This window comes from Rana temporaria, chromosome 1 (assembly GCF_905171775.1).
Source record: "Rana temporaria chromosome 1, aRanTem1.1, whole genome shotgun sequence".
NCBI classification, from domain to species: domain Eukaryota; kingdom Metazoa; phylum Chordata; class Amphibia; order Anura; family Ranidae; genus Rana; species Rana temporaria.
This window is the reverse complement of record NC_053489.1, coordinates 58,272,686-58,297,026: the sequence shown is the minus strand read 5'-3', so window position 1 is coordinate 58,297,026 and position 24,341 is coordinate 58,272,686. Positions and strand designations below refer to the sequence as shown.

The 24,341-nt window shown below is 44.6% G+C and overlaps 1 protein-coding gene across 1 annotated transcript in view; it reads right to left on the bottom strand.

Annotated features, from left to right (window-relative positions):
- Window positions 1–24,341, bottom strand: part of SPEF2 (sperm flagellar 2) — a 228,979-nt gene that overhangs the window by 51,792 nt on the left and 152,846 nt on the right. The window contains exons 21-24 of the mRNA XM_040338283.1: window positions 19,269–19,402; window positions 16,180–16,307; window positions 8,562–8,700; window positions 1,015–1,152 (exon numbers count right to left, since the gene is read on the bottom strand). Of these exons, the coding sequence (XP_040194217.1) occupies window positions 1,015–1,152; window positions 8,562–8,700; window positions 16,180–16,307; window positions 19,269–19,402 (539 nt within the window). The remainder of the gene's footprint in view (window positions 1–1,014; window positions 1,153–8,561; window positions 8,701–16,179; window positions 16,308–19,268; window positions 19,403–24,341) is intronic.

Below are 24,341 nucleotides of genomic sequence, written 5' to 3'. Positions count from 1 at the left end.
GACCGAACATGTCTGCTGAAACTGGCCCGCAGACCAGTTTCAGCAGACATGTTTGGTCGTCTGTACGGGGCCTAAGATGTACTGATATTAATGTTTAAAGATTGCATTGTTTAGGATAATGTGATCAAGCTCTTACCTGATTTTGTGTGGTATAAATTCTGTGTGAATTTACAATAAAGAGTCAGTTCCAGTTTGCAACTAAGCTAGTATTGTCTAGTCCTTGGGTGCAATTTTCAGTTATAATATCTGGTTCCTGGTTCCAGAGTGGAGGAAGCAGTATCTTGGCACCCTGAGCGGTCTGCAACTGACACCTTTCTATTGCAACCAGCATTAACTTTTTCATCAATTTGAGCTACAGTAGCTCTTTTATTAGATTGGACTACATAGGCCAGCCTTTGCTCCCCATGTGCACCAATGAGACTTAGCAATAAATAGGTTATTATAACCTTACAGTGATATTATAACCTTACAGCAATAGTGAAAATGGCAAATGTTATAAAAAAAATTATTATTTTATTTACAACAAAACAAATTAGTTAATAATAAATTTGAGAGCTGCTCGTTATATAGCTAATCATAGCTTAAAAATGTTAAATCATAAATTATTTAACCGCGGTTATATAATTTATTATTTATCAATGAGACTTAGCCTACAAAATAAAAAGGGGGGGGGAGCCACACTGTGTATATAGATGCAGGTGCTGCAGCTAAGAATCAAGCCTGCGTGAGTGCCCTCATAGGTAGCACCTTCCTATGGAAGTACTCTTCTAAAAGGTGGAGCCAGGAGTTCAGAGGGGGACCCCAGAAGAGTAGGATCGGGCTTCTCTGTGAAAAACCATTGCACAGAGCAAGTATTGTATGTGTGACATGTTTACAAGTTACACTTTAAAGCATATATTCTGATAGTTGTTGTGGCCACATGGCTGCAGCCTGTAATATCTGTACTAGTCCTGTAAAGATTTTTGATATCTTTCACTAGAAAATAAAAACAAACGTCTTCCTTTCGCCATCTACCTGCATCAAGGAAAAGAAGTGGTTCATGAGGATTCCTAGGTGATCCTGCAGCCAGCCTTCGTTCATGATGCCCGCTTGCTCCTGCTCAGCTTCCTCCTTCCTGTTGTCACAGATGTCCCACAAGCAGTCTCTTAGATCCTTATAACAAAAAATTAAGCAGAATTTAATGCATACAGTCAATTCATTTTAATACCAGTTGTTTTTAATCACAGGATAAGATAAACTGAAATAAACCTCACACGATTTGATAATCTGGATATTGGAAGGGTTTTAATTTTACGTTTAGATGACTTGATGCTTGTCAGACCCTGTAGGCTGCATTTCTCCAGATGCGCAAAAGAGCAAATGCTAAGCTAAGCATTTTTGCATATTAAAATGTCTGTGAACCCTTGCATAATATCTCACTATATACAGTTTTCCTAAAGAGGTTCTTCAGTCTGATACAAAAGGAGGAGGACCTAACCTGCAACTTCCCTTTTTAACCACTTAAGGACCGGACCAATATGCTGCCTAAAGACCCAAGGTGTTTTTACAGTTCGGGACTGCGTCGCTTTAACAGACAATTGCGCGGTCGTGCGACGTGGCTCCCAAACAAAATTGGCGTCCTTTTTTCCCCACAAATAGAGCTTTCTTTTGGTGGTATTTGATCACCTCGGCGGTTTTTATTTTTTGCGCTATAAACAAAAATAGAGCGACAATTTTGAAAAAAATGCAATATTTTTTACTTTTTGCTATAATAAATATCCCCCAAAAACATATATAATTTTTTTTTTCCCTCAGTTTAGGCCGATACGTATTCTTGTACCTATTTTTGGTAAAAAAAATCGCAATAAGCGTTTATCGATTGGTTTGCGCAAAATTTATAGCGTTTACAAAATAGGGGATAGTTTTATTGCATTTTTATAAAAAAAATTTTTTTACTACTAATGGCGGTGATCAGCGATTTTTTTCATGACTGCGACATTATGGCGGATACTTCAGACAATTTTGACACATTTTTGGGACCATTGTCATTTTCACAACAAAAAATGCATTTAAATTGCATTCTTTATTGTGAAAATGACAGTTGCAGTTTGGGAGTTAACCACAGGGGGCGCTGTAGGATTTAGTGTACACTTAGTGTGTGTTTACAACTGTAGGGGGGTGTGGCTGTAGGAATGACGTCATCGATCGAGTCTCCCCTATAAAGGGGATCACTCGATCGATGCAGCGCCATAGTGAAGCACGGGGAAGCCGTGTTTACATACGGCTCTCCCCGTGCTTCAGCTCCGGGGAGCGATCGCGACGGAGCGGCTATAAACAAATAGCCGCGCCGTCGTCCCGGATCGCTCCCCGAGGGAACCCGACCGCCGCGTGCAGTGGGGGGGGGGTCCCGATCGGACCCCCGACCCACGTCTAGGCAGGGACGTACAGGTACGCCAATGTGCCTGTACGTGCCATTCTGCCAACGTATATGTACATGCGGCGGTCGGGAAGTGGTTAATGTGGAGTTCCACCCAAAAATGAAACTTCCACTTTTTGGAACCCCCCTCCGGTGTCACATTTGGCACCTTTCAGGGGGAGGAGGGAGCAGGTACCTGTGTAATACAGGTATTTGCTCCCACTTCCTGGCATAGATTACTGCAGTGATCGCGGTGACATACGCCACTTCTTGCGCCTACAGTGTCCCCCCCGCTGTCTTCTGGGAAACACACAGGTCCCAGAAGACAGCAGGGACCAGTGAGGAAGCACAGCGCATGGACAGTAGGCAACCAGGAAGTGAAGCTGCAAGGTTTCACTTCCTGATTTCTTCACCAAGGATGGCGGCGGGGACAGCCGAGAGCCTGATCGGCTTCGGCTGCCGGAATCGCGGGCGCTCTGGACAGGTAAGTGTCCATATATTAAAAGTCAGCAGCTGCAGTATTTAAAGGTGCTGGCTTTTAATATTTTTTTTTAGGCGGAACTCAGCTTTAAGTTTATGTTCCGCTTTAAAGGGATTGTAAAGTCAATTTTTTTTTCTATTAAAATAACAAACATGTCATATTTACCTGCTCTGTGCAGTTGGTTTTCCACAGAGCAGCCCAGATCCTTCTCTTCTTGGGTCCCTAGCTGGGGCTCCTGGCCCCTTCCTTCTGTTGAGTGCCCCCACAGAGACGTCAGTTTCTCTGCATGCGTTCTGCAAGGGCTCAAAGAAAACAATGGCCCAGATTCAGTAAGCAATTGCGTCTGCGTAACCATAGTTACGCAGCACAATTGCTGACTTGCGCCGGCGTAACGAGTTCTCCTGATTCAGAGAACTCGTTACGCCGACTGCAGCCTAAAATCTGCGTGGCATAAGGCTCTTATGCCATGCAGATTTTAGGCTGCATTCTTGCGTTGACCGATAGGGGGCGCTCCCATTGTGGTCAGTGTATAGTATGCAAATTGCATACTTACGCCGATTCACAATGTTGCGTGGGCCCTGCGTACGCAAGTTACGTCTTTTCCGTACGGCGTGCTTAGCGTAAGGCTGCTCCTGCTAATAGCAGGCGCAGCCAATGCTAAGGATACCCGTCGTTCCCGCGCCGCGAAATTTGAAATCTACGTCGTTTGCGTAAGTGATTCGTGAATGGCGCTGGACGCCATTCACGTTCACTTTGAAGCAAATGACGTCCTTGCGACGTCATTTGCCGCAATGCACGACGGGAAAGTTTCCCGACGGAGCATGCACTCTACGCTTGGCGCGGGAGCGCGCCTAATTTAAATGATTCCCGCCCCAGGAGGGATCATTTACATTGCACGCGCTTACACCGGGCAATTTTGCCGGCGCGCCCTCGCAATTTACGGAGCTACTGCTCCGTGAATCGAGGGCAGCGCAAAATATTTGCAGGGGCGCAGGGCAAAATCGTTGCCCTGCGCCTCCGCAAATAGAGCGCAAATGTACCTGAATCTGGGCCAATGGTTTTCTATGTGCCCTGTGCACACCATACTGTATGGACTTTTTCTACAACATGTATGCAGTTGTATGCAAGGCACAGAAAAAATAAATTGACATGATATCAACATTGGTGTGAATGGGGCACATAATTGATGTGCATGAAAACTTAAAGGGTCACTAAAGGAAAACAAATTTTTGCCTAAAATTAATGCCTGCAAGGTAGACAGACAGAATAGTGTAATAAAAAAACGAGTAAATACCTATTAAATTCCTTCATCTATATCACCTCCGGTGTTCTAGTTTCTGTTCTCTTATTCACTTCCTGGTTTGCATCGTTTGTTCATGTAAGAACTACATTTCCCAGGATGCATTGCGGCACGCCCAGTAATTCACACCTCCTTGAAGTCTCTAACACATAGAGAGCGTCCTGCCGCACAGATGTAGTTCCCAGGAGGGGGTGAGCACGTTACTGACCGCCGCAGTAAAGCCTCCTGTCACGGTGGTCAGTAAAATCAGACAAGCAGGAAGTGAACAGAACAGAGAAGAAATAGAGCAACTTCTGAGCAAAAACGAACAATGTGGAAGTGAAAAGAGGAATGTCTGCAGGTAAAGGATGCTTATTATGAAAAAAAAAAATTTCCTTTACAACCCCTTTAAGTCAATGTACAAAAAAACTGGGGAAAACTGACAAATGAAATCTGCGTGGATCTCCATCAGTTTTCATGCATGTATGGTGTGAACGAGCCCTTCTTTCCTACAAGTCAGCATAAGGCCCCATACACACGAGAGGATTTGTGTGGATTTTGATCCGATGGAGTGTACTCACCATCGGATCGAAATCTGCGCCGAAATCCCATCGCAATGACGTGTCGCGCCGTCGCCGCGATGATGACGCGGCGACGTGCGCGACGCTGTCATATAAGGAATTCCACGCATGCGTCGAATCATTACGACGCATGCGGGGGATTGATTCGGACGGATTGATCCGGTGAGTCTGTACAGACCAGCGGATCAATCCGTTGGGATGGATTCAAGCGGATAGATTTGAAAGCATGTCTTCAAACACCAGGGGATCTATCCGCTGGAGCCGGTCCGCGGATCAATTCCAGCGGATGGATCCTCTCGTGTGTACGGGGCCTAATGCCGCATACACACCATCACTTTATGTGATGAAAAAAAACTACACTTTCTGTGAAGTAAAAAATGACGTTTTTGAAACTTCAATTTTCAAAGACGAAGTTGCCTACACACCATCGTTTTTCTCACAATGTTCTTGCAAAGTGAGGTTACGTTCCACCACGTTTTACCATTGAAGCTTGCTTCATAAGTAGCTTCTGGGCATGCGTGGATGAAAAAACGTCTTATAAAACGACGTTTTTTGCTACACACGGTCAATTTCTGTGAAGTAAAAAGTGCACTTTTGAAAAACGACACATAAAATTGAAGCATGCTTCAATTTTTTTTGGTCGTTTTTTACAAGACATAAAACGACGTTTTCCCCCACACACAGTCAATTAAAGTGACGTTTTTAAAAACGTCATTTTTTTCAGCACATAAAGTGATGGTGTGTACGTGGCATAAGGCTCCATGCACACTGGACGCTAAAATAATGTTATCGTTGGGACAAGTTTGGAAATTTTCCACCGAACGAACAATAAATCGGAAGGTTAATGTGTTTCCCGTCCGAACTTTCTGCACTAGGTATATGTAAAAAAAACGAACCAAATTTTTTTTATTTATGTCCACTGAACGATTTATCGGTCATTACATGATGGCACTGTCGTTTGCGCTCACGACCGAACGTTCGTTTTTCGAAAGTTCGTTCGGACGATTTTTCGTGGAGTGTATGGCCAGCATAAGTCAACGAGGCACTGATCACAATAAGCAGTGTTGCCAACCGTCACTATTTTTACTGGCAGCCAGTAAAAAACAGGCAATTTTCTCCTGCCAGTAAAAGTAAAAGATTGCCAGTAAAAAAATATGTCTGGGACACTCAGCTTGGTCCGGAGCTATCTGAGACCATCCCGAGTGCCTGCGACAGTGTGATTGGGTGGCTCTGGCGGAGGCGGTGCATGAGGATGTCATGTGATGTCATGGTGCAATGAAGCCAAGCCGTAGCAGCCAGAGCCTTGTGTGCAGGTCTGCGGTATGGGCACAAGGCAGGCTGGGACTGGGACCGTCAGTGCTGTTAGACTGGAGTGGACTGGAGGGACCGCTTGGCTTGAAGAGAGACTGTCACTGGGACGTGTTGTGTCAGTGAAGTCTCATCATCATCTGTGCTGCTGTACACTGCTATCAGTGTCACTGGGAGAGTAAATTCAATTTATGTGTCCTGCCCATTCTAATTTCTTGCCCTCCTATCTCCTGTCCCTGAGCTACTTACTTATTACAGGGGGTACCCGACTTACGAACGCCCTACTTATGAACCACTGCTACTTACGAACCGGGCGCTGTGGGGACCCTCTGCCGTTCTGCGCGGACCATCTGCTGTTCTGCACATGCGCGGCCAGACAGAGCCTCGTAAAATGTCGGAAATGTCCGTAATTGTCCGTGCATGCGCAGAACGGCATTCGACTGAACATCGGAAATGTCCGTAATTGACGTTCTGCGCAAGTGTGTCCGACTTACGAACATTTCCGTATTACAAACATTAAGAAAGTCCCTAACGGGTTTGTAAAAATAAAATAAATATGTTTTTTGCCTTTATTATGTACCTTAAATCATATTGCTAATTGCATATTGTATTTGTTTGTAGCCTAAATACTGTGTTTCCCCGAAAATAAGACCTAGAATGATTCTCGGGGAGGGCTACAATATAAGCCCTACCCCGAAAATAAGCCCTAGTAAAATTTGTTATTTTTTTTACCGCAATCCACCTTGCAGAATGATTGCCGGAGGTCTTCTCCTCTCCTCCTGGCTGACATCTGCCCCCCCTCCCCAGTCCACGAAGCGGGCCAACGCCAGTGAGACAGCGGCTCCCGCCTCTTCTCTTCTCCCGCCCGATGCCTGCAGCCCCCCCTCCCCAGTGCACAGAGCAGACAGATGCCAGCGGGACAGCGGCTCCCCCCGTTTGCCCTCCTCGCGCCCGATGCCCGCAGCCCCTACCTCCTCAGCGCACAGAGCAAACATATGCCAGCGGGACACCGGCTCCCCCCTCCTCCTCTCTCCTCCCATCCGACGCCTGCGGCCTTCCCTTCCAGTGCACGGAGAAGAGCGGGGATCCCGGAGCAGAGAAGAAGAGCCCAAGGGAGACCATGCGACCGCCAGGTCAGCTGCAAGAAAGGTATTGCCCACAAAACCATTACAAAGGGAAACACACTGCACCCCACATCCTTTAAATGTAATAGCATAATTCTTTAAGGATGGATTTTAAGAAGCTTTTTAGGTCCTGATCTGACAGGGAGGGGGAGGGGGGAGAAGACAGGGGACACAGGAGATGCATAATTGACACGCAGAAGCACTATGCATTCTATTATGCTTTAAAGGAAAAGTATTTTTTTTTTTTGCGTTACAACCACTTTAAGGTCATTGAACATACCGTAAAAAAATAAGACATCCCCAAAAAATAGGCCCTAATGTGTTTTAGGTTGCCAAAAGTAATATAAGACCCAGGCTTATTTTCGGGGAAACACGGGGCCAGATTCACAGCTGAGATACGACGGAGTATCTCAGATACTCCGTCGTATCTCTCAGAGTATCTATGCGACTGATTCATAGAATCAGTTACGCATAGATATCCCTAAGATCCAACAGGTGTAATTGTTTTACACTGTCGGATCTTAGGATGCAATACCGCGGCCGCCGCTGGGGGGAGTTTGCGACGTAAACCAGCGTTGGGTATGCAAATTAGCAGTTACGGCGATCCACGACGGTTTTTCGCATTCGCAACGTCGCCGCTACTTTAGTTTCCCGTCGCAATTTTAGTCGTCGTTTGACCTGCCCTAACTTTACACAGCAATCGTATTGCTGTATAAAGTATGGCCGTCGTTCCCGCGTCGAAATTTAAAAATTAACGTCGTTTGCGTAACACGTCCGGGAATACGGAAGTACGCTACGCGCGTCGCCGTTCGAAAAAATGACGTCACTTCGCGCAAAGCACGGCGGGAGTTACGAAACGGAGCATGCACAGTAGGTCCGGCGCGGGAGCGCGCCTAATTTAAATGGCACACGCCCATTTAAATTACGCGGGCCTACGCCGGAGGCCGCTGGCGTAGTTTTCATCGCAAGTGCTTTGTGAATCAGGCACTTGCGATGAAAACTACGATACGTTACGCCGCCGCTAGTCTACGTGAATCTGGCCCACGGTACTCTAATTTGCACTTAAAACTGTAATTTTGTAACTTTTGGAAATGCCAGTAAAAACGTGACTGTGCCAGTAAATTTTGGATGTTGTGTCAGTAAATTTCAATCTGGTAGGTTGGCAACACTGACAATGAGGGACTAGTCTACTGAGGTAGGTGACTCTGCTTATCCTCGATTTACTACATTTGAGGAGAAGGCACCTAAAGGCACCTGTACATACACCTAGGTTGCTAGGCTGCTCCAAGAGCCACCAAACCTGGAGCTCTATTGTACAAATATCATCTTTACTTCCTGAAGTCCCACCTGGGCCTGCATTCACATACACCTCAGCAAAGCAACATATACGTACATCCAGCCTTTGATGCAGTTCTGCTTTTGTCTCCTCATCTTTCCACAGATCTTCTGGAATGTTATTAAAGTCAAATTGCCACTGGGAGACAAAGTCCTGCTTATGGTCTGGACGCTTTAGATAATCTTTAAATGTATTCCTAAAAAAAAATGAAATAAATGTAATTGATAACTTTGTCAACTACAATAAATGATCATTTCATAATTCATTTACCTTGACAATGAATGGCAACGCGACAGTGCCTGAAAAGGCATACCATGAACCCTATATACTTACCCTAACTGCAATCCCCTGCAGCTTGTTGTTACTCCATAGTCAGCAACCCTACCCCATACTACCCAGTATGGTGGTGCATGTGAGCTACTCCCCTGTGATGATGCCTACGCTTTGTATGGGGAAAAGGTGCAGGGCCTATTTAAAACGTAAGTAAACCCATCCATAAAACATTTTCATTTCCGGCACGTGTCGGAAATGTAACACTCCCATTGGTTGTGCTCTAAATCAAACTGTAAAACCATCCAATGGCTGGTGTCATAACTGATCACATGTGCAGCATCATGCCAGTTGAAGATTAAACAGGGGCAAAGATGGCAGCTTCCTTGGCTGAAAACAATAGGGGGGTCCACTTACACTTTAAGAAAATAGGATTTTTGTACTCACCGTAAAATCAATACGCATAGGCGGAGGTTCTGGAAAGCAAGGGAAAGCAAGGGAAGCGTATCCAGGGCCGACTCACAGACAAATGTTAGACCCTGAACGAATTGTTCAGCCAGGTCCTTGCAGGTCTCGGAAGCATCCTGCTCCTCCAGCTTCTGCAGCAACAACTTTGCCCGTTCAGTCAGTGTCTGCGACACCAGAGACCCCGCCACAACCAGTCTCACAGCTGAACCCACAACCGTGAACATAGAGCGGGCCACAGCCTCCATTCTCCTATCAGTGGGGTCCGTAAAAGCAGGAGCCCCCACCACAGGCAATGTGGTGGCCTTACTCAGTCTGGACACAGGAGGGTCCTCTGACGGAGGAGAGACCCACTTTATTTATTTATTTATTTTTTATTTATTTATTTATTATTTTATTTTTTTTAAAGTCCTCCTCAAAGGCATAACGGACCGCACAGTTTTTTAGGAACAGCAAAAACTTGTTGTGGTGTGTCCCATTCCTTACATAGCAAATGCTCCAAATAAGGAGCACAGGGAAATACTTTTTTGCGGTGCTGGGTGGCTTGCGGAACCCAAAAGGGACCGGCACAACTGGTGCTCCTGCCAAATCCTCAAGTTTATGAGTATCACGCACCGCAGAATAAGAGCTCCAAATAAATGTTATCATTTACTGACGCTGAGGCAGAGTCATCTTTACAGTCCGTGTGGGTTAAGCCTGCATTGTCAGAGACATCCCCAGAAGCAGGCTCAGGGAGGGGGCGCTTTGTACCCCCCTACTGGGCACCAGCTGCTTCAAACCTGGCAAGAAACGCCTCAAGTACAGCCAACATTGCCTCAACAGATGCGGCAGGAGCAGGGGGATTAAAGTATAACTCAGGCATTGCTGGGGCAGAAACACCAGGTTCAGGTTCCATATTGCCCCACCGCTGTGTTGGCACACAGGTCACCTCCCGGGTGCAAAAATAGAAGCAGAGGCCTCCCACCCAGCTGCAGAGAGAGCTGAAAACCTGAGGTGTGCTCTGATGTGCTGGCTGTGCTGTGTCTCACCTCAGGGAAGAATCACAGCATTTCACAGCACTAAAACTGTCACAAGAGACCAAGAGATTTCCAAGATGGCCGCCGTCTGAGGTAAAAATCACCTCATACAACACAGCAGCACACAGCAGCACCCTCCAGAGTAACAACACAGTCCCCCAACAACACACGGGCCCCGGCGGTAATAAAGAAAACCCAGGAGGCCCCCCTTCACAGCCGCTACCCAGTCAGGGGAAGGAGGGAGAGGAAGGGGAGAGAGGAAAGCAGGGCGGACCCTCAGTCGACCTCCCCAGGGAAAACACCAGCCATACCACTTTACCTGAGCAAGGGGCCACTACTTACCTGTCCTGCGACCACCGGCTGGAGGCATAACAGACAGAACCAACGTCCACTAACGGCATGGCTGTCGGCCAGACACACTGTGACAAAGCCATAGAGACCGGTCATATGTGTGTCCTGGAACATGTAGTTCCCCGGCCGCCCCTGGAGCAATGGGGCCTGTCGTGGACGACCCAGAGCTGAGCTGAGGGCCGGCACACGCTCGATAGCCGAACATGGGGGGACTACAAGAGTCAAGACCCAGCCTGTCACCCAGTCGGCTGTTGATATAAGAATCATAGGATTCAAAAATGCAGGAACAAAATAATAAAAAGCGAGAAAATCGCAAGAAAAAATATCCAGAGTACAGGACTCCAGAGTGCCTGCCTCTCCTGTCGTTAGGCAGAAAAAAAACTGGAGCTGCTAGAGCAGGGTGTGGGTTATACCCAGGGAACCACGCCCCCTGGGAGGAGCTTCACTGAGGAAAGTGTTGTTAACACTTAAAGTGCTTTGTTTCTGCCTAACTCTCCTGGAAGGAAGCTGATATAACCCTAAGGTCAAAGGCTGCTGTGTCCGTCCATGAACGGAAGAGAAAAACTTTTAACTATTTAAGCAAAAGCTTTTAAGCAGTTCAGCATGCTTTCCCGACAACTCCTGTGTGCATGTGTGGGATGATGTCATCCCCCACCAACCAATCAAGAGGTCAAAATCCCAGCACCCCGATGTAATCCAGGGAAAAGATTACAACAAATGGCAAGGGATGCATCGCTGGAAGGTGGAGGTATTTTCATGATTGTAGTCACGCTCGTAGTGTAAACTAAATAATACAAACTTTGTAGTTTGTAGCTTTACAAGCTGACCTCAATGCTCTGTCTAATTGGGCGACTAAGTGGCAGATGAGGTTTAATGTTGATAAATGTAAAGATATGCACTTGGGGGCTAAGAATATGCATGCATCATACATGCTAGGGGGAGTACAACTGGGGGGATCCGTAGTGGAGAAGGATCTGGGGGTTTTGGTAGATCATAAGCTCAATAAAGTCCTTTCTTGTATTAAGAGAGGTATGGTCTCCAGAGAGAGAGATATAATTTTGCCCATGTACAAATCATTAGTAAGACCTCATCTGGAATATGCAGTCAAATTTTGGGCACCAGTTCTCAAGAAGGATATCGGGGAACTGGAGAAAGTGCAGAGAAGGGCAACCAAACTGATAAGAGGCATGGAGGAGCTCAGCTATGAGGAAAGATTAGAGGAACTAAATTTATTCTCTCTTGAGAAGAGGAGAATCAGGAGGGATATGATCCACATGTACAAATATATAAGGGGTCCATATAGTGAACTTGGTGTTGAGTTATTCACTTTACGGTCAACACTGAGGACAAGGGGGCACTCTTTACCTCTAGAGGTAAAGAGATTTCATCTCCAAATACGGAAAGGTTTCTTCACAGTAAGAGCTGTGAAAATGTGGAACAGACTCCCTCCAGAGGTGGTTCTGGCCAGCTCAGTAGATTGCTTTAAGAAAGGTCTGGATACTTTCCTAAATGTACATAATATAACTGGGTACTAAGATTTGTAGGCAAAGTTGATCCAGGGTAAATCCGATTGCCTCTCGGGGGATCAGGAAGGAATTTTTTCCCCTGCTGTAGCAAATTGGATCATGCTCTGCTGGGGTTTTTTGCTTTCCTCTGGATCGACTGTGGGTATGGAGTTGGATGTATGGGATTGTACTGTGTTTTTTATTTTGTTTGTTTATTTTTTCTTAATTTTTTGTGGTTGGACTGGATGGACTTGTGTCTTTTTTCAACCTTACTAACTATGTAACTATGTAGTCCTTCATCCCAGGTTCACACTATTGTGGTGCATGTTATTTGGACAGGAATCGCATTACATTCTTGTTCCAATCACATTTGATTTTTTACAGTGCGATTGAACCATTGATTTTGCATGGCCCAAATCGCACCGCAAATCTGACCCCAAGTGACACTTTTTGGGGACCAGTGACATTATTACATTGATCAGTGCTATAAAAATGTACTGATTACGTTATAAATGACACTGGCAGGGAAGGGGTTAACACTAGGGGAAGATTAAGGGGTTAACTGTGTTTCCTGGGTGGGTTCTAACTGTATGGGGGATTGGCTTAATGGAACACCACAGAGGTCACTGTCCCCGATCACTGGGAACAGCAGATCTCCATGATGTCCCCTGACAGAATGGGGATCTGCCTTATTTACATAGGCAGATCCCCGTTCTATCTCTGTGTACCACGATCGCGGGTCGCCGATGGACATCCAGTCCGCGGGACCCGCAGACAGGCTTCCGTGGCAGGCAGGGGGTGCCGCCGGGGACGCGTGCCCACAGTTTAACATGCACGGACCGACGTACGGGTACATTGGTTTTTGAGGCGCTTTTTCACCCGCTAGCGGGGCACTTTTAAGTGAGTGTGTGTTTATTAACCACATAAGCCCCGGACCATATTGCTGCCTAAAGACCCAAGGGGTTTTTACAGTTCGGGACTGCGTCGCTTTAACAGACAATTGCGCGGTTGTGCGACGTGGCTCCCAAACAAAATTGGCGTCCTTTTTTCCCCACAAATAGAGCTTTCTTTTGGTGGTATTTGATCACCTCTGCGGTTTTTATTTTTTTCGCTATAAACAAAAATAGAGCGACAATTTTGAAAAAAATTCTATTTTTTTACTTTTTGCTGTAATAAATATCCCCCAAAAACATATATAATTTTTTTTTCCCTCAGTTTAGGCCGATACGTATTCTTCTACCTATTTTTGGTAAAAAAAATCACAATAATCGTTTATCGGTTGGTTTGCGCAAAATTTATAGCGTTTACAAAATAGGGGATAGTTTATTTGCATTTTTTTTTTTTTTACTACTAATGGCGGCGATCAGCGATTTTTTTCGTGACTGCGACATTATGGCGGACACTTCGGACAATTTTGACACATTTTTGGGACCATTGTCATTTTCACAGCAAAAAATGCATTTAAATTGCATTCTTTATTGTGAAAATGACAGTTGCAGTTTGGGAGTTAAACACAGGGGGCGCTGTAACATTTAGTGTTCACTTGTGTAGGGGGGTGTGGCTGTAGGAATGACATCATCGATCGGGTCTTCCCTATAAAGGGAATCACCCGATCGATGCGCCGCCACAGTGAAGCACGGGGAAGCCGTGTTTACACACGGCTCTCCCCGTTCTTCAGCTCCGGGGAGCGATCGCGACAGAGCGGCTAAAAACAAATAGCCGCGCCGTCGTCCCGGATCGCTCCCCGAGCGGACCCGACCTCCGCATGTACCGGGGGGGTCCCGATCGGACCCCCCACCCACGTCTAGCAGAGGACGTACAGGTACGTACATGTGCCTGTCCGTGCCATTCTGCTGACGTATATGTACATGAGGAGGTCGGGAAGTGGTTAAAGGTCAGCAGATACACTTTTTGTAGCTACTGACTTTTTCTTTTTCAAAAAACAATTTTTTTATTGATCATATCAATCAGCAAATGAACATAGATCAAGTACAGTAGTGTACATAAATCGCTAGAACAACAATCTAGCCAGTGCTTACATTGTATTAATACACAACACAACTCTTGTAGTGGTAAGCAATCAGAACTGACAAACTACATACCATAGTAACCATTAACCAACTGCCGTAGGTCTCCACTAGACCAGAAAGAAACAGAGAAGAGAAAAAAGAAGAGAGAAAAAAGAAAAAGGAAGGAAAGACAGGATAAAAGAGATGAAAAAAGAGTGAAAAAGAAAAAAAAGACTAAGAGGGAGATAAAAGGGGGGGAGGCTAGGGGGGAAAAATAGGGGCTCGACCATCGGCTCATGGCATATCCACCCGGCGGTGCCACTCCTCCAGCGGGGCACTTTTAACCACCGCTAGCGCCCGAAAAAGGGTTAAAAGCACCGCTACAGCGGCGCTGCCCATTGATTTCAATGGGCAGGTGTGCTTTAGGAGTGGTGTACTGTATTCACTGCTCCTAATGCGCTGCAAAGAAGCTGCTGGCAGGACTTTTTCTGATGCCCTGCCCTCTGGCTTTTACACTGGAGTGAATGGAGCGGCTCTTTCAGGGGGCTTTGCAGGCGATATTTTTAGTGCTATAGCGCCTGCAAAGCGCTTCAGTGTGAAAGGGGTCTAAATGACCCTGTGTACATGTACTGATAAGATAACATAGAGGAGAGTTATCTGTTTTCTTCCCATCTCTGGTGCCACATTTGGAACTTTTTGTGGGGGAGGGGGGAATGGGTACCTGGTTTTGACAGGTATGCCGAGGAGGAGCCGAGACAGCCGCCGAGGGACCCCAGAAGACAGGGTTAGGGGACACTCTGTGCAAAACTAGCTGCACAGTGGAGGTAAGTATAACATGTTTGTTATTTAAAAAAAAAAAAACTTTGCCTTTAGTGTTGCTTTAAGTGTCCTAATATCAAAAGTCAGCAGCTACAGTTTTTGTAGCTGCTGACTTTAAATTTTTTCGTGGGGGAGCTAGACCTCCTCTTTAACACAGCAGTCCCCCCTGTAACATTGTTTTATTACCTGTTGTCTATTAAGATTAAATAATAATATTTATTATTAATAATAATAATAATAATAATAATAATAATAATCCATAGTAGAGAAAATAATAAAACTGCTATGTTAATGCTATTGACAGACTGCATCATGCTATTGGTTATTTTCACCCATAGTTCCATGTTAAAGTGTAACCAAATATTATTTTTTTTATTTTAGATAGCGTAGGTAAGGTTAGAGGCTTTCTTAAAGCGGGAGTTCACCCGAATTTTTTTTTTTAAGATTAGATTGATGCTCATTTTGTCAAGGGGAATCGGGTAGATTTTTTAAAATCAAAGCTGTACTTACCGTTTTAGAGAGCGATCTTCTCCGCCGCTTCCGGGTATGGTCTTCGGAACTGGGCGTTCCTATTTGATTGACAGGCTTCCGACGGTCGCATACATCGCGTCACGAGTAGCCGAAAGAAGCAGAACGTCGGTGCGGCTCTATACAGCGCCTGCGCACCGACGTTCGGCTACTTTCAGAAAATCGTGACGCGATGTATGCGACCATCGGAAGCCTGTCAATCAAATTGGAACGCCCAGTCCCGCAGCCCATACCCGGAAGCGGCGGAGAAGATCGCTCTCTAAAACGGTAAGTACTGCTTCGATTTAAAAAAAATTACCCGATTCCCCTTGACAAAATGAGCATCAATCTAATCTTAAAAATTAACTTTTCGGGTGAACCTCCACTTTAAGTCCCCTCTTTGGAGATTTACTCTAATTGTCCTGGTAACCATTGTTACTGTAAAATTTGAGTTGTAACTAGAGACTAGCGACTCTTATTCTGGTAACTGTGTAAGAGGAGATTTCCCTCACTTTGGAGAGATATCCCCTTACTTCTTATTGTGTGTGCAAGACAGGAAGTGAAGGAAAATCTCCCCAGTAGGACAAAGATGACAAATGAAACCTAACAGGGGTTTTATTCCTTCTCTGCCCCTTTTCAAAATGAAAAGCCAATTTTTTTTGCTTTGGATATCATTTTAAGAATTTAAAATGTAATAATAAATATTAAGTGATATATAAACAATATCACTTACCTTATATCATAAAGATAATGAATTACAATGAAGCGTTCTTGTCTCATACTCTTTAATCCAGCTTTGATTGCAGCTTCATATGCCTTTTCTATAGTCTTCCAGTAAGGTACCAGAAACTCTGGAATGTCCTAATGAGTAGAAGTTATCAAGATTATCATTTCCATTTTCTGTGGAGGCCATGGAAGCTTTTTCACATTTCACATTTTAAGAAATAATCAATAATAGGTAAATAATATAGCCTAATGTATGGGTAAAGCTTATTACACTGTGGGGTTAATTTACTAAAGTAGTAGAGCATGTGCACTTTCAAAATTAAGTTTAACTTTACTTGGAAAGTGAATTATTTTAGTGAATGAGTTGAAACAAAGTGGAAATTGGCTTTGCACAGAACACCCAATCATATGCAAGGGAAAGTAAAACAGCAATTTTTTTTGCTTGCACGTGATTGGATAGTTGAATTTAGCAAAACTTCACCTGTGCTGGCCAATTTTTCCTATGCTTGAAAAAACTGAAAATTGTATCAAATGCTTACCGGAATTTTGCTTTCCTTGAGCCAATCCATGGCAGCATACTACCATATATATGCTGCCATGTTGGTGTCAGGAAAACTGAACATTGTGTCAAATATAAGTGAAGTGAACTCCTGCGCTGTCTAAAGTGAGGGGGCAAGTGAAAAATAGGGATACTGCTGCAAATAAAAAGAAGGTCTACCTCGATAGACAAAAGTGATAAATGTAACAAGTGAAATATTTGCGCTGTAAAATGTTATACAAAATTATGTGTGTATACATATATAACCACATACATATAAATGTACATAAGTGGGTGGAAAAACATCAAAGGGGTGACACTAATATACCAGTAAACAAATTAGTTGAGCAGTCCTTAATCAAGGACACAGTACTAGGAGGGTCCAGGTACAGCACAATCCGGCCGTGTAAAAGTACAGTTCATCAATGCTTGATCCAATCAATAGCGATGTAAGTTAAGAAAAATCTTGAAAACACAACAATAAAAATAAAAATAAAAATTAAAAATAAAAATAAAGATGGAAATAGTTCAGAAGAAGGAGGCCTTAAATCCGAAATTTGAGTGAAAGACAGAAGGTGAGCCGTAACCAAAATCTCATATATGCACCTCTAGTGATCCCAGCAGCTCACCTCGGATCTGGCAAGCTGGACTTGGTCAACCTGGTCCTGATGGGTATGGTCCGGGGTTGGATATCACATACGGGTCTCCATAAAGTATATTACATGAAAAAACAGGAGGGGCAAAAACCAAATGGTGTAATAACGTCACAGAGGGGGGTAATGTCTATGATCTTAACCAGTGGAGATGCACTCACATGTGGATGTCAAACTAGGGCTCGTCTCCACGAGCGCCGAGCTCGTAAGTCCCTCCTTCCTCTCCCTTGCTAATTTTGGGATTGGAGGGCTTGACACACTCTAGCATCCGACGAATGGACATACGAGTTCGCCACTCGTTTGATTGATGCGGGAATTTCGATTTTAAATGTGAGTTTTTTACCTGTTTTTAATAAATTTTTCACGCCTGACCGGGCTACACTATGGTTGTTTATTCACTTCCCCTTATGCATGACTGTGACATCTGAGCATCTAGCCTGAGCCATAGACAGAGGGGAAGAGGTGGAGGCACAGATCCATTGCGAGTCCGCACTCGTGGAGGAAGGTCCTTCCTGTTACATTATTTATGTGAGTGTATCACCATCTGGGCATTCCTGGGGCTTGTTGATGGTCACGATATCACACGATTAGGCTTGTCCTTCTGTTTTACCCTACATGCACCATCGAGACCCTCATATACACCAAGATTTGATCCGCGAGCCATTGGGGACACGGGACTTCTAGCCTGCTACCTTGGAGAATTAGCAAGGGAGAGGAAGGAGGGACTTACAAAGCTCGGCGCTCGTGGAGACGAGCCCTTGTTTGACATCCACATGTGAGTGCATCTCCACTGGTTAAGATCATAGACATTACCCCCCTCTGTGACGTTATTACACCATTTGGTTTTTGCCCCTCCTGTTTTTTCATGTAATATACTTTATGGAGACCCGTATGTGATATCCAACCCCAGACCATACCCATCAGGACCAGGTTGACCAAGTCCAGCTTGCCAGATCCGAAGTGAGCTGCTGGGATCACTAGAGGTGCATATATGAGATTTTGGTTACGGCTCACCTTCTGTCTTTCACTCAAATTTCGGATTTAAGGCCTCCTTCTTCTGAACTATTTCCATCTTTATTTTTATTTTTAATTTTTATTTTTATTTTTATTGTTGTGTTTTCAAGATTTTTCTTAACTTACATCGCTATTGATTGGATCAAGCATTGATGAACTGTACTTTTACACGGCCGGATTGTGCTGTACCTGGACCCTCCTAGTACTGTGTCCTTGATTAAGGACTGCTCAACTAATTTGTTTACTGGTATATTAGTGTCACCCCTTTGATGTTTTTCCACCCACTTATGTACATTTATATGTATGTGGTTATATATGTATACACACATAATTTTGTATAACATTTTACAGCGCAAATATTTCACTTGTTACATTGTGTCAAATACTTACTGTAATTTTCCTTTCCTGGCACCAGTCCATGGCAGCACATATGTGGCAATATGATGCCATGTTGGCACCAGGAAAACTTTTAATGGTGGCAAAGCATGCTCTGATAAATGATCAATCTTTTGATCAACTCATTTGATTGATATGTCAAACATCGGGAGATGGATTTCAATCGATAGCTAAGATACGAACATAGCATCGCTGTTTCCACAATGTAATCCCTTATTCTGATCATTCAAAATACGATCGTATTCATAAACAAAGTATCTCAGTGCTGCCAAAAAATCGAACGTTTTCTGCCCTGGCCAATCATCTTTGATTGAATGCGGTATAAATCCAAACTAAATTAATTAGAAGGGGCGTTCTAGCTATTAAATTGTTAGCAGATTTGATCATTTTGATCAAATAACACATAAAAAAATAAAATAAAACTGAAGCTTGTATGACCACAATTAAACTATATGAGCATCTTTAAAAAAATAAAATACAGGTCCCAGCACATACCTTAGAAAGTGGCTCGCTTACATACACCCATTCCGCAGACCCAGGCTGAATGGGTGGAGGTGTGGGTGGTGAAGGTTCAGGAGTAGCTGGGGCGGACTTATTTTTCTTTCCAGGCGAACGACCCCTTGGGGATCCTTACAGATGTACAAAAGAAAAGTAAGAAATTCATTGGTAAACAACTCTATATGTCTGGTGGAACTAAAATGCGATTACAGTATTGATTTCTGACATTTTCCAGAGCTGTTAAATCAGTGGTTCGCAACACCTCTAGTGCCGTGACCCCTTGATAACATTTCCCAAGTTGTGGGGACCCCTAACAGTAAAATTATTTTCGTAGCGTGGGTTGTCAGCACCCAAGGCAAGGTAAGAATAATGTGCGCCCCTAACCCACGGACATTTAGTGATTCCTGAGTCCCTTCAACTTGTACAGTATTAACCACTTAACCCCCGGACCATGGGCCAGATCCACGTACAGCGGGCGCAACTTAAATATTCGGATTTAAGTTACACCGCCGCAAAATTTCTACCTAAGTGCCCGATCCACAAAGCACTTACCTAGAATTTTGCAGCTGTGTAACTTAAATCTGTCCGGCGCAAGGCGTGCCCAATCTAATGGGGCGAGTCCCATTTAAATTAGGCGCGCTCCCGCGCCGGACGTACTGCGCATGCTCCCGACGCGATTTTCCCGACGTGCTTTGCGCAAAGTTACGTTGCGCCGAGTTTTGAGAATCGCGACGGGTGTAAAAGAAAAAAAAAAAGAGTTGCGGCGGGAAAAAAAAAAATTTAAAGAAAATTTGACAGCGACGCGGGAAAGAAGGGTCTACTTTTACATGGTGTACTAAGTTTACACTTTGTTAAAGCAGCCCTAATTTCGCGACGGCAAACTAACACTTACGGAAAAAAAACAAAGGGAAAAAGCTTTGTGGATCTCCGTAAGTGCTAATTTGCATACCCGACGCGGAATTTCGACGACAAATGCCCCCAGCCGCGGCCGCGGTACTGCATCCTAAGATCCGACAGTGTAAAACTATTACACCTGCCGGATCTTAGGAATATCTATGCGTAACTGATTCTATAAATCAGCCGCATAGATAGAAACAGGGATACGACGGCGTATCAGTAGATACGCCTGCGTATCCCTTTTGTGGATCTGGCCCCATATTCCTGGTCAAAGACCAGAGCACTTGTTGCGATTCGGCACTGTTTTGCTTTAACTGACAATTGCGTGGTCATGCGACGTGGCTCCCAAACAAAATTGGCGTCCTTTTCCCACAAATAGAGCTTTCTTTTGGTGGTATTTGATCACCTCTGCGTTTTTTATCTTTTGCGCTATAAACAAAAATAGAGCGACAATTTTGAAAAAAAATAATATTTTTTACTTTTTGCTATAATAAATATCCCCCAAAAATATATATATATAAAAAAAAATGTTTTTCCTAAGTTTAGGCCGATACGTATTCTTCTACATATTTTTGGTAAAAAAAAAATCGCAATAAACGTTTATTGATTGGTTTGCGCAAAAGTTATAGCGTTTACAAAATAGGGGGTAGTTTTATGGCATTTTTATTAATATTTTTTTTTTTACTAGTAATGGCGGCGATTAGCGATTTTTTTTCAGTACTGCAACATTATGGCGGACACTTCTGACACATTTTTGGGACCATTGGCATTTTTGGCGATCAGTGCTATAAAAATGCATTGGATTACTATAAAAATGCCACTGGCAGGGAAGGGGTTAACACTAGGGGGCGGGGAAGGGTTTAAGTATGTTCCCTGGGTGTGTTATAACTGTATGAGGGGGGGGTGGACTCACTAGGGGAAATGACTGATCGCTGTTCATACATTGTATGAACAGACGGTCAGGCATTTCTCCCCCTGACAGGACCGGGAGCTGTGTGTTTACACACACAGCTCCTGGTCCTCGCTCTGTAATGAGCGATCGCGGGTGCCTGGCGGTGATCACACCCACCGGGCACGCGCATCGGGATCAGGGACGAGCGGGGGCGCGCGCCTCCGGCGGCGCGCACGCGCCCCTAGTGGCCGCTTCGCGAGGTGACATATAGCTACGGGTCTCGCGCAGGGGAGCCGACCTGCCGCCGTATAACTGTTTGGCAAGTAGTTAAAACCCTTATGGTACATTTTAGGATGTACCACTCTCTCTTTGTTCTCCTTTCTTTCCCTTTTATCTCTCTCTATCTTAATTTCTTGTTTTTTTTCCCCATCCCCGTCTCTCTTTCTTTTATTCATTCTCTCCCTTTTTCTTTGTTCCTCCCCCTCTTTTCCTCTACCTCTCATGTATTCTCTATTTTTATTCCTTCTCTTACTCCTTGGTGGGGGGTGGGGGGAATGGGATGAGTGGCAGTGCTGGTGGGGGGTGGAATCAGTGGCAGTGCTGGGGGGGGCTGGAATCAGTGGCATTGCTGGAGGGAGTTCTGATCAGCCAACTTAGGTGCTCTTGATCAAGGTCATCTGCTGATCTGAGAACTGTAGTGGGGACTTTTAATGGCAACTATAATCACAGGTATTGACTCGAGTATAAGCCTAGGGTGTTCATCTGCATGCCTCACTTTGCCTCACTGTGTCCATGTGCATGCCTCACTGTGTCCATGTGCATGCCTCACTGTGTCCATGCCTCACTGTGCCCATGCCTCACTGTGCCCATGACTAGACTGACATTTAACATGGGAGTCTATGGAAGGGGTGCCCGGCTTTGAAAAATTGGTGCTCCCCAGCCATAGGTCCCCCAGACAGCACACTTGTAGAGGAGAAATGGGGCTACATGTGTGCCAAGTTCCGGGTCCAGGAGACCTACGACCGGCTGGGAACCGTGTCCCCAAATTCACTGAAGAAATTACCGTTTAACATGGGAGTCTATAGAGAGGGGTGCCTGGATTTGAAAAATCTGTGCTCCCAGGCGATAGGTCCTCCGGACAACAATCTTTGCATACGTGTAGAGGAAGAGTGGGGCTACATGTATGCCAAGTTTGGGGTTCAGGGGACCTATGGCCAGCCGGTACCGGGTCCACTAGGTCCGGGAGATCAAGCGCAAAAAGGTGACTCAAGTATAAGCCAAGAGGGGCATTTTCAGCACAAAAAAATGTGCTGAAAAACTTGGCTTATACTCGAGTATATACGGTACATTCATAGTTAGAATTCGTTCAGGAAAATTTTTCCATCTTGCTTAAAATTTTCTCATTCTATCCTGCTTAAAATCACTATGGTCACAAACAAACTCCAATCTAAAGCCTCGTACACACGCTCGGTTTACTCGGCAAGAACCATGAAGAAAACTGCTGGCAGAGCTTTCTTGCCGAGTATACCGAGTGTGTGTACGAGGCTTTCAGGTTTCTCGACAAGAAAACTGCCCAGAATCTAGATGTGAAAAATCTAGATTTTTCTCGTCGTGAGATTCTCTGCAGTTTTCCTGCCAAGAAACCCGAGAGTGTGTATACATACCTGTCCCTGTGGAAACCTGTGCATGCTCGAAATGACTTTGACGCATGCGGGGTAGCTTCCTAGGCATAGGTAGGGTGCAGCAAGATGGCAGCGATGGCATCGAATGTGACGAGCGCATGCTCGTCTACGCAATGACGTCACCATGTTCTTGCCTTTCAAGAGAACCACGGTTCTTTTCAAAGGAGAGTCTGTACACTCGGGCGGCAAGAGATTCTTGCAAGAATCTCGTCAGGGAAAACAACCTTTTTTTCCTGACGAGATTCTTGCCCATGTGTACAGGGCTTAACTCCAACTATTAGAAAATGTAATAAGCGTTCCAAAACGAGAATTGTCAAACAAATTCTACTGATAAATCCATCTGTGCTATGCTGATGGTCCTGATCAGCTGGAAGACTAAGGCCCCGTACACACGAGAGGATCCATCTGCTGGAATTGATCCGCGAACCGGCTCCAGCGGATAGATCCCCTGGTGTGTACAATCCAGCGGATCTGTTTCCGCAGATTTTTATCCCCTGGGATGGATTTCCAGCAGGTAAAAATTTTAAGACATGCTTTAAAATCTATCCGCTTGAATCCATCCCAACGGATTGATCCGCTGGTCTGTACAGACTCACCGGATCAATCCGTCCGAATCAATCCCCCGCATGCGTCGTAATGATTCGACGCATGCGTGGAATTCCTTATATGACAGCGTCGCGCACGTCGCCGCGTCATCATCGCGGCGACGGCACGACACGTCATCGCGATGGGATTTCGGCGCGGATTTCGATCCGATGGTGAGTACACTCCATCGGATCAAAATCCTTGGAAATCCTCGAGAGGATTTATCCGCGGAAACGGTCCGGTGGACCGTATCCGCGAATAAATCCTCTCGTGTGTACTAGGCCTAATAATCTTCTCTAATATATGACTTATTAGAGCAGATGTTGGTGAAAAACATTGAAAGTTAGTCTACACAAATATGATTTTTTTTAGGAAAAAAAGAATGAGTATGTGCGAGTGTGGTAGATGAGAGAATAAGAATACTGCATACATACTGTAAGCACATTCATGGGAATTTAGAAATGTTTATGCATATTCTAGAAGAAGTTGTGTTAGTTATACCTGTATTCTTTAGAAATAATTTATCTACATCCACTATTTAATGGCACTCCAATCTATTTTTTATTAAATCCTTTCTTACTGCGTTGTTCTACCTCCTTGTAACATCTTCCATGAATTTCCGAACCTCTCCTTTCCTCCATACTTTTCCCCACCATTTGTTAGGATCACTTTAACCACTTCAGCCCCGGAAGGATTTTACCCACTTTCTGACCAGGCCATTTTTTTGCGATACGGCACAGCGTCACTTTAACTGACAATTGCATGGTCATACGACACTGAACCCAAATACAATTGATGTCCTTTCTTTTCCACAAATAGAGCTTTTTTATAAAAATCTAATTTCTTCATGAATTTAGGCCACTATGTATTCTGCTAAATATTTTTAGTAAAAAAAAAACCCCAATAAGTGTATATTGATTGGTTTGCGCAAAAGTTATAGCATCTACAAACTATGGGATAGAGTTGCCTTTCCTCTGAACGATCGGCGGGTCACGGCAACCATCGTGGCTGCCA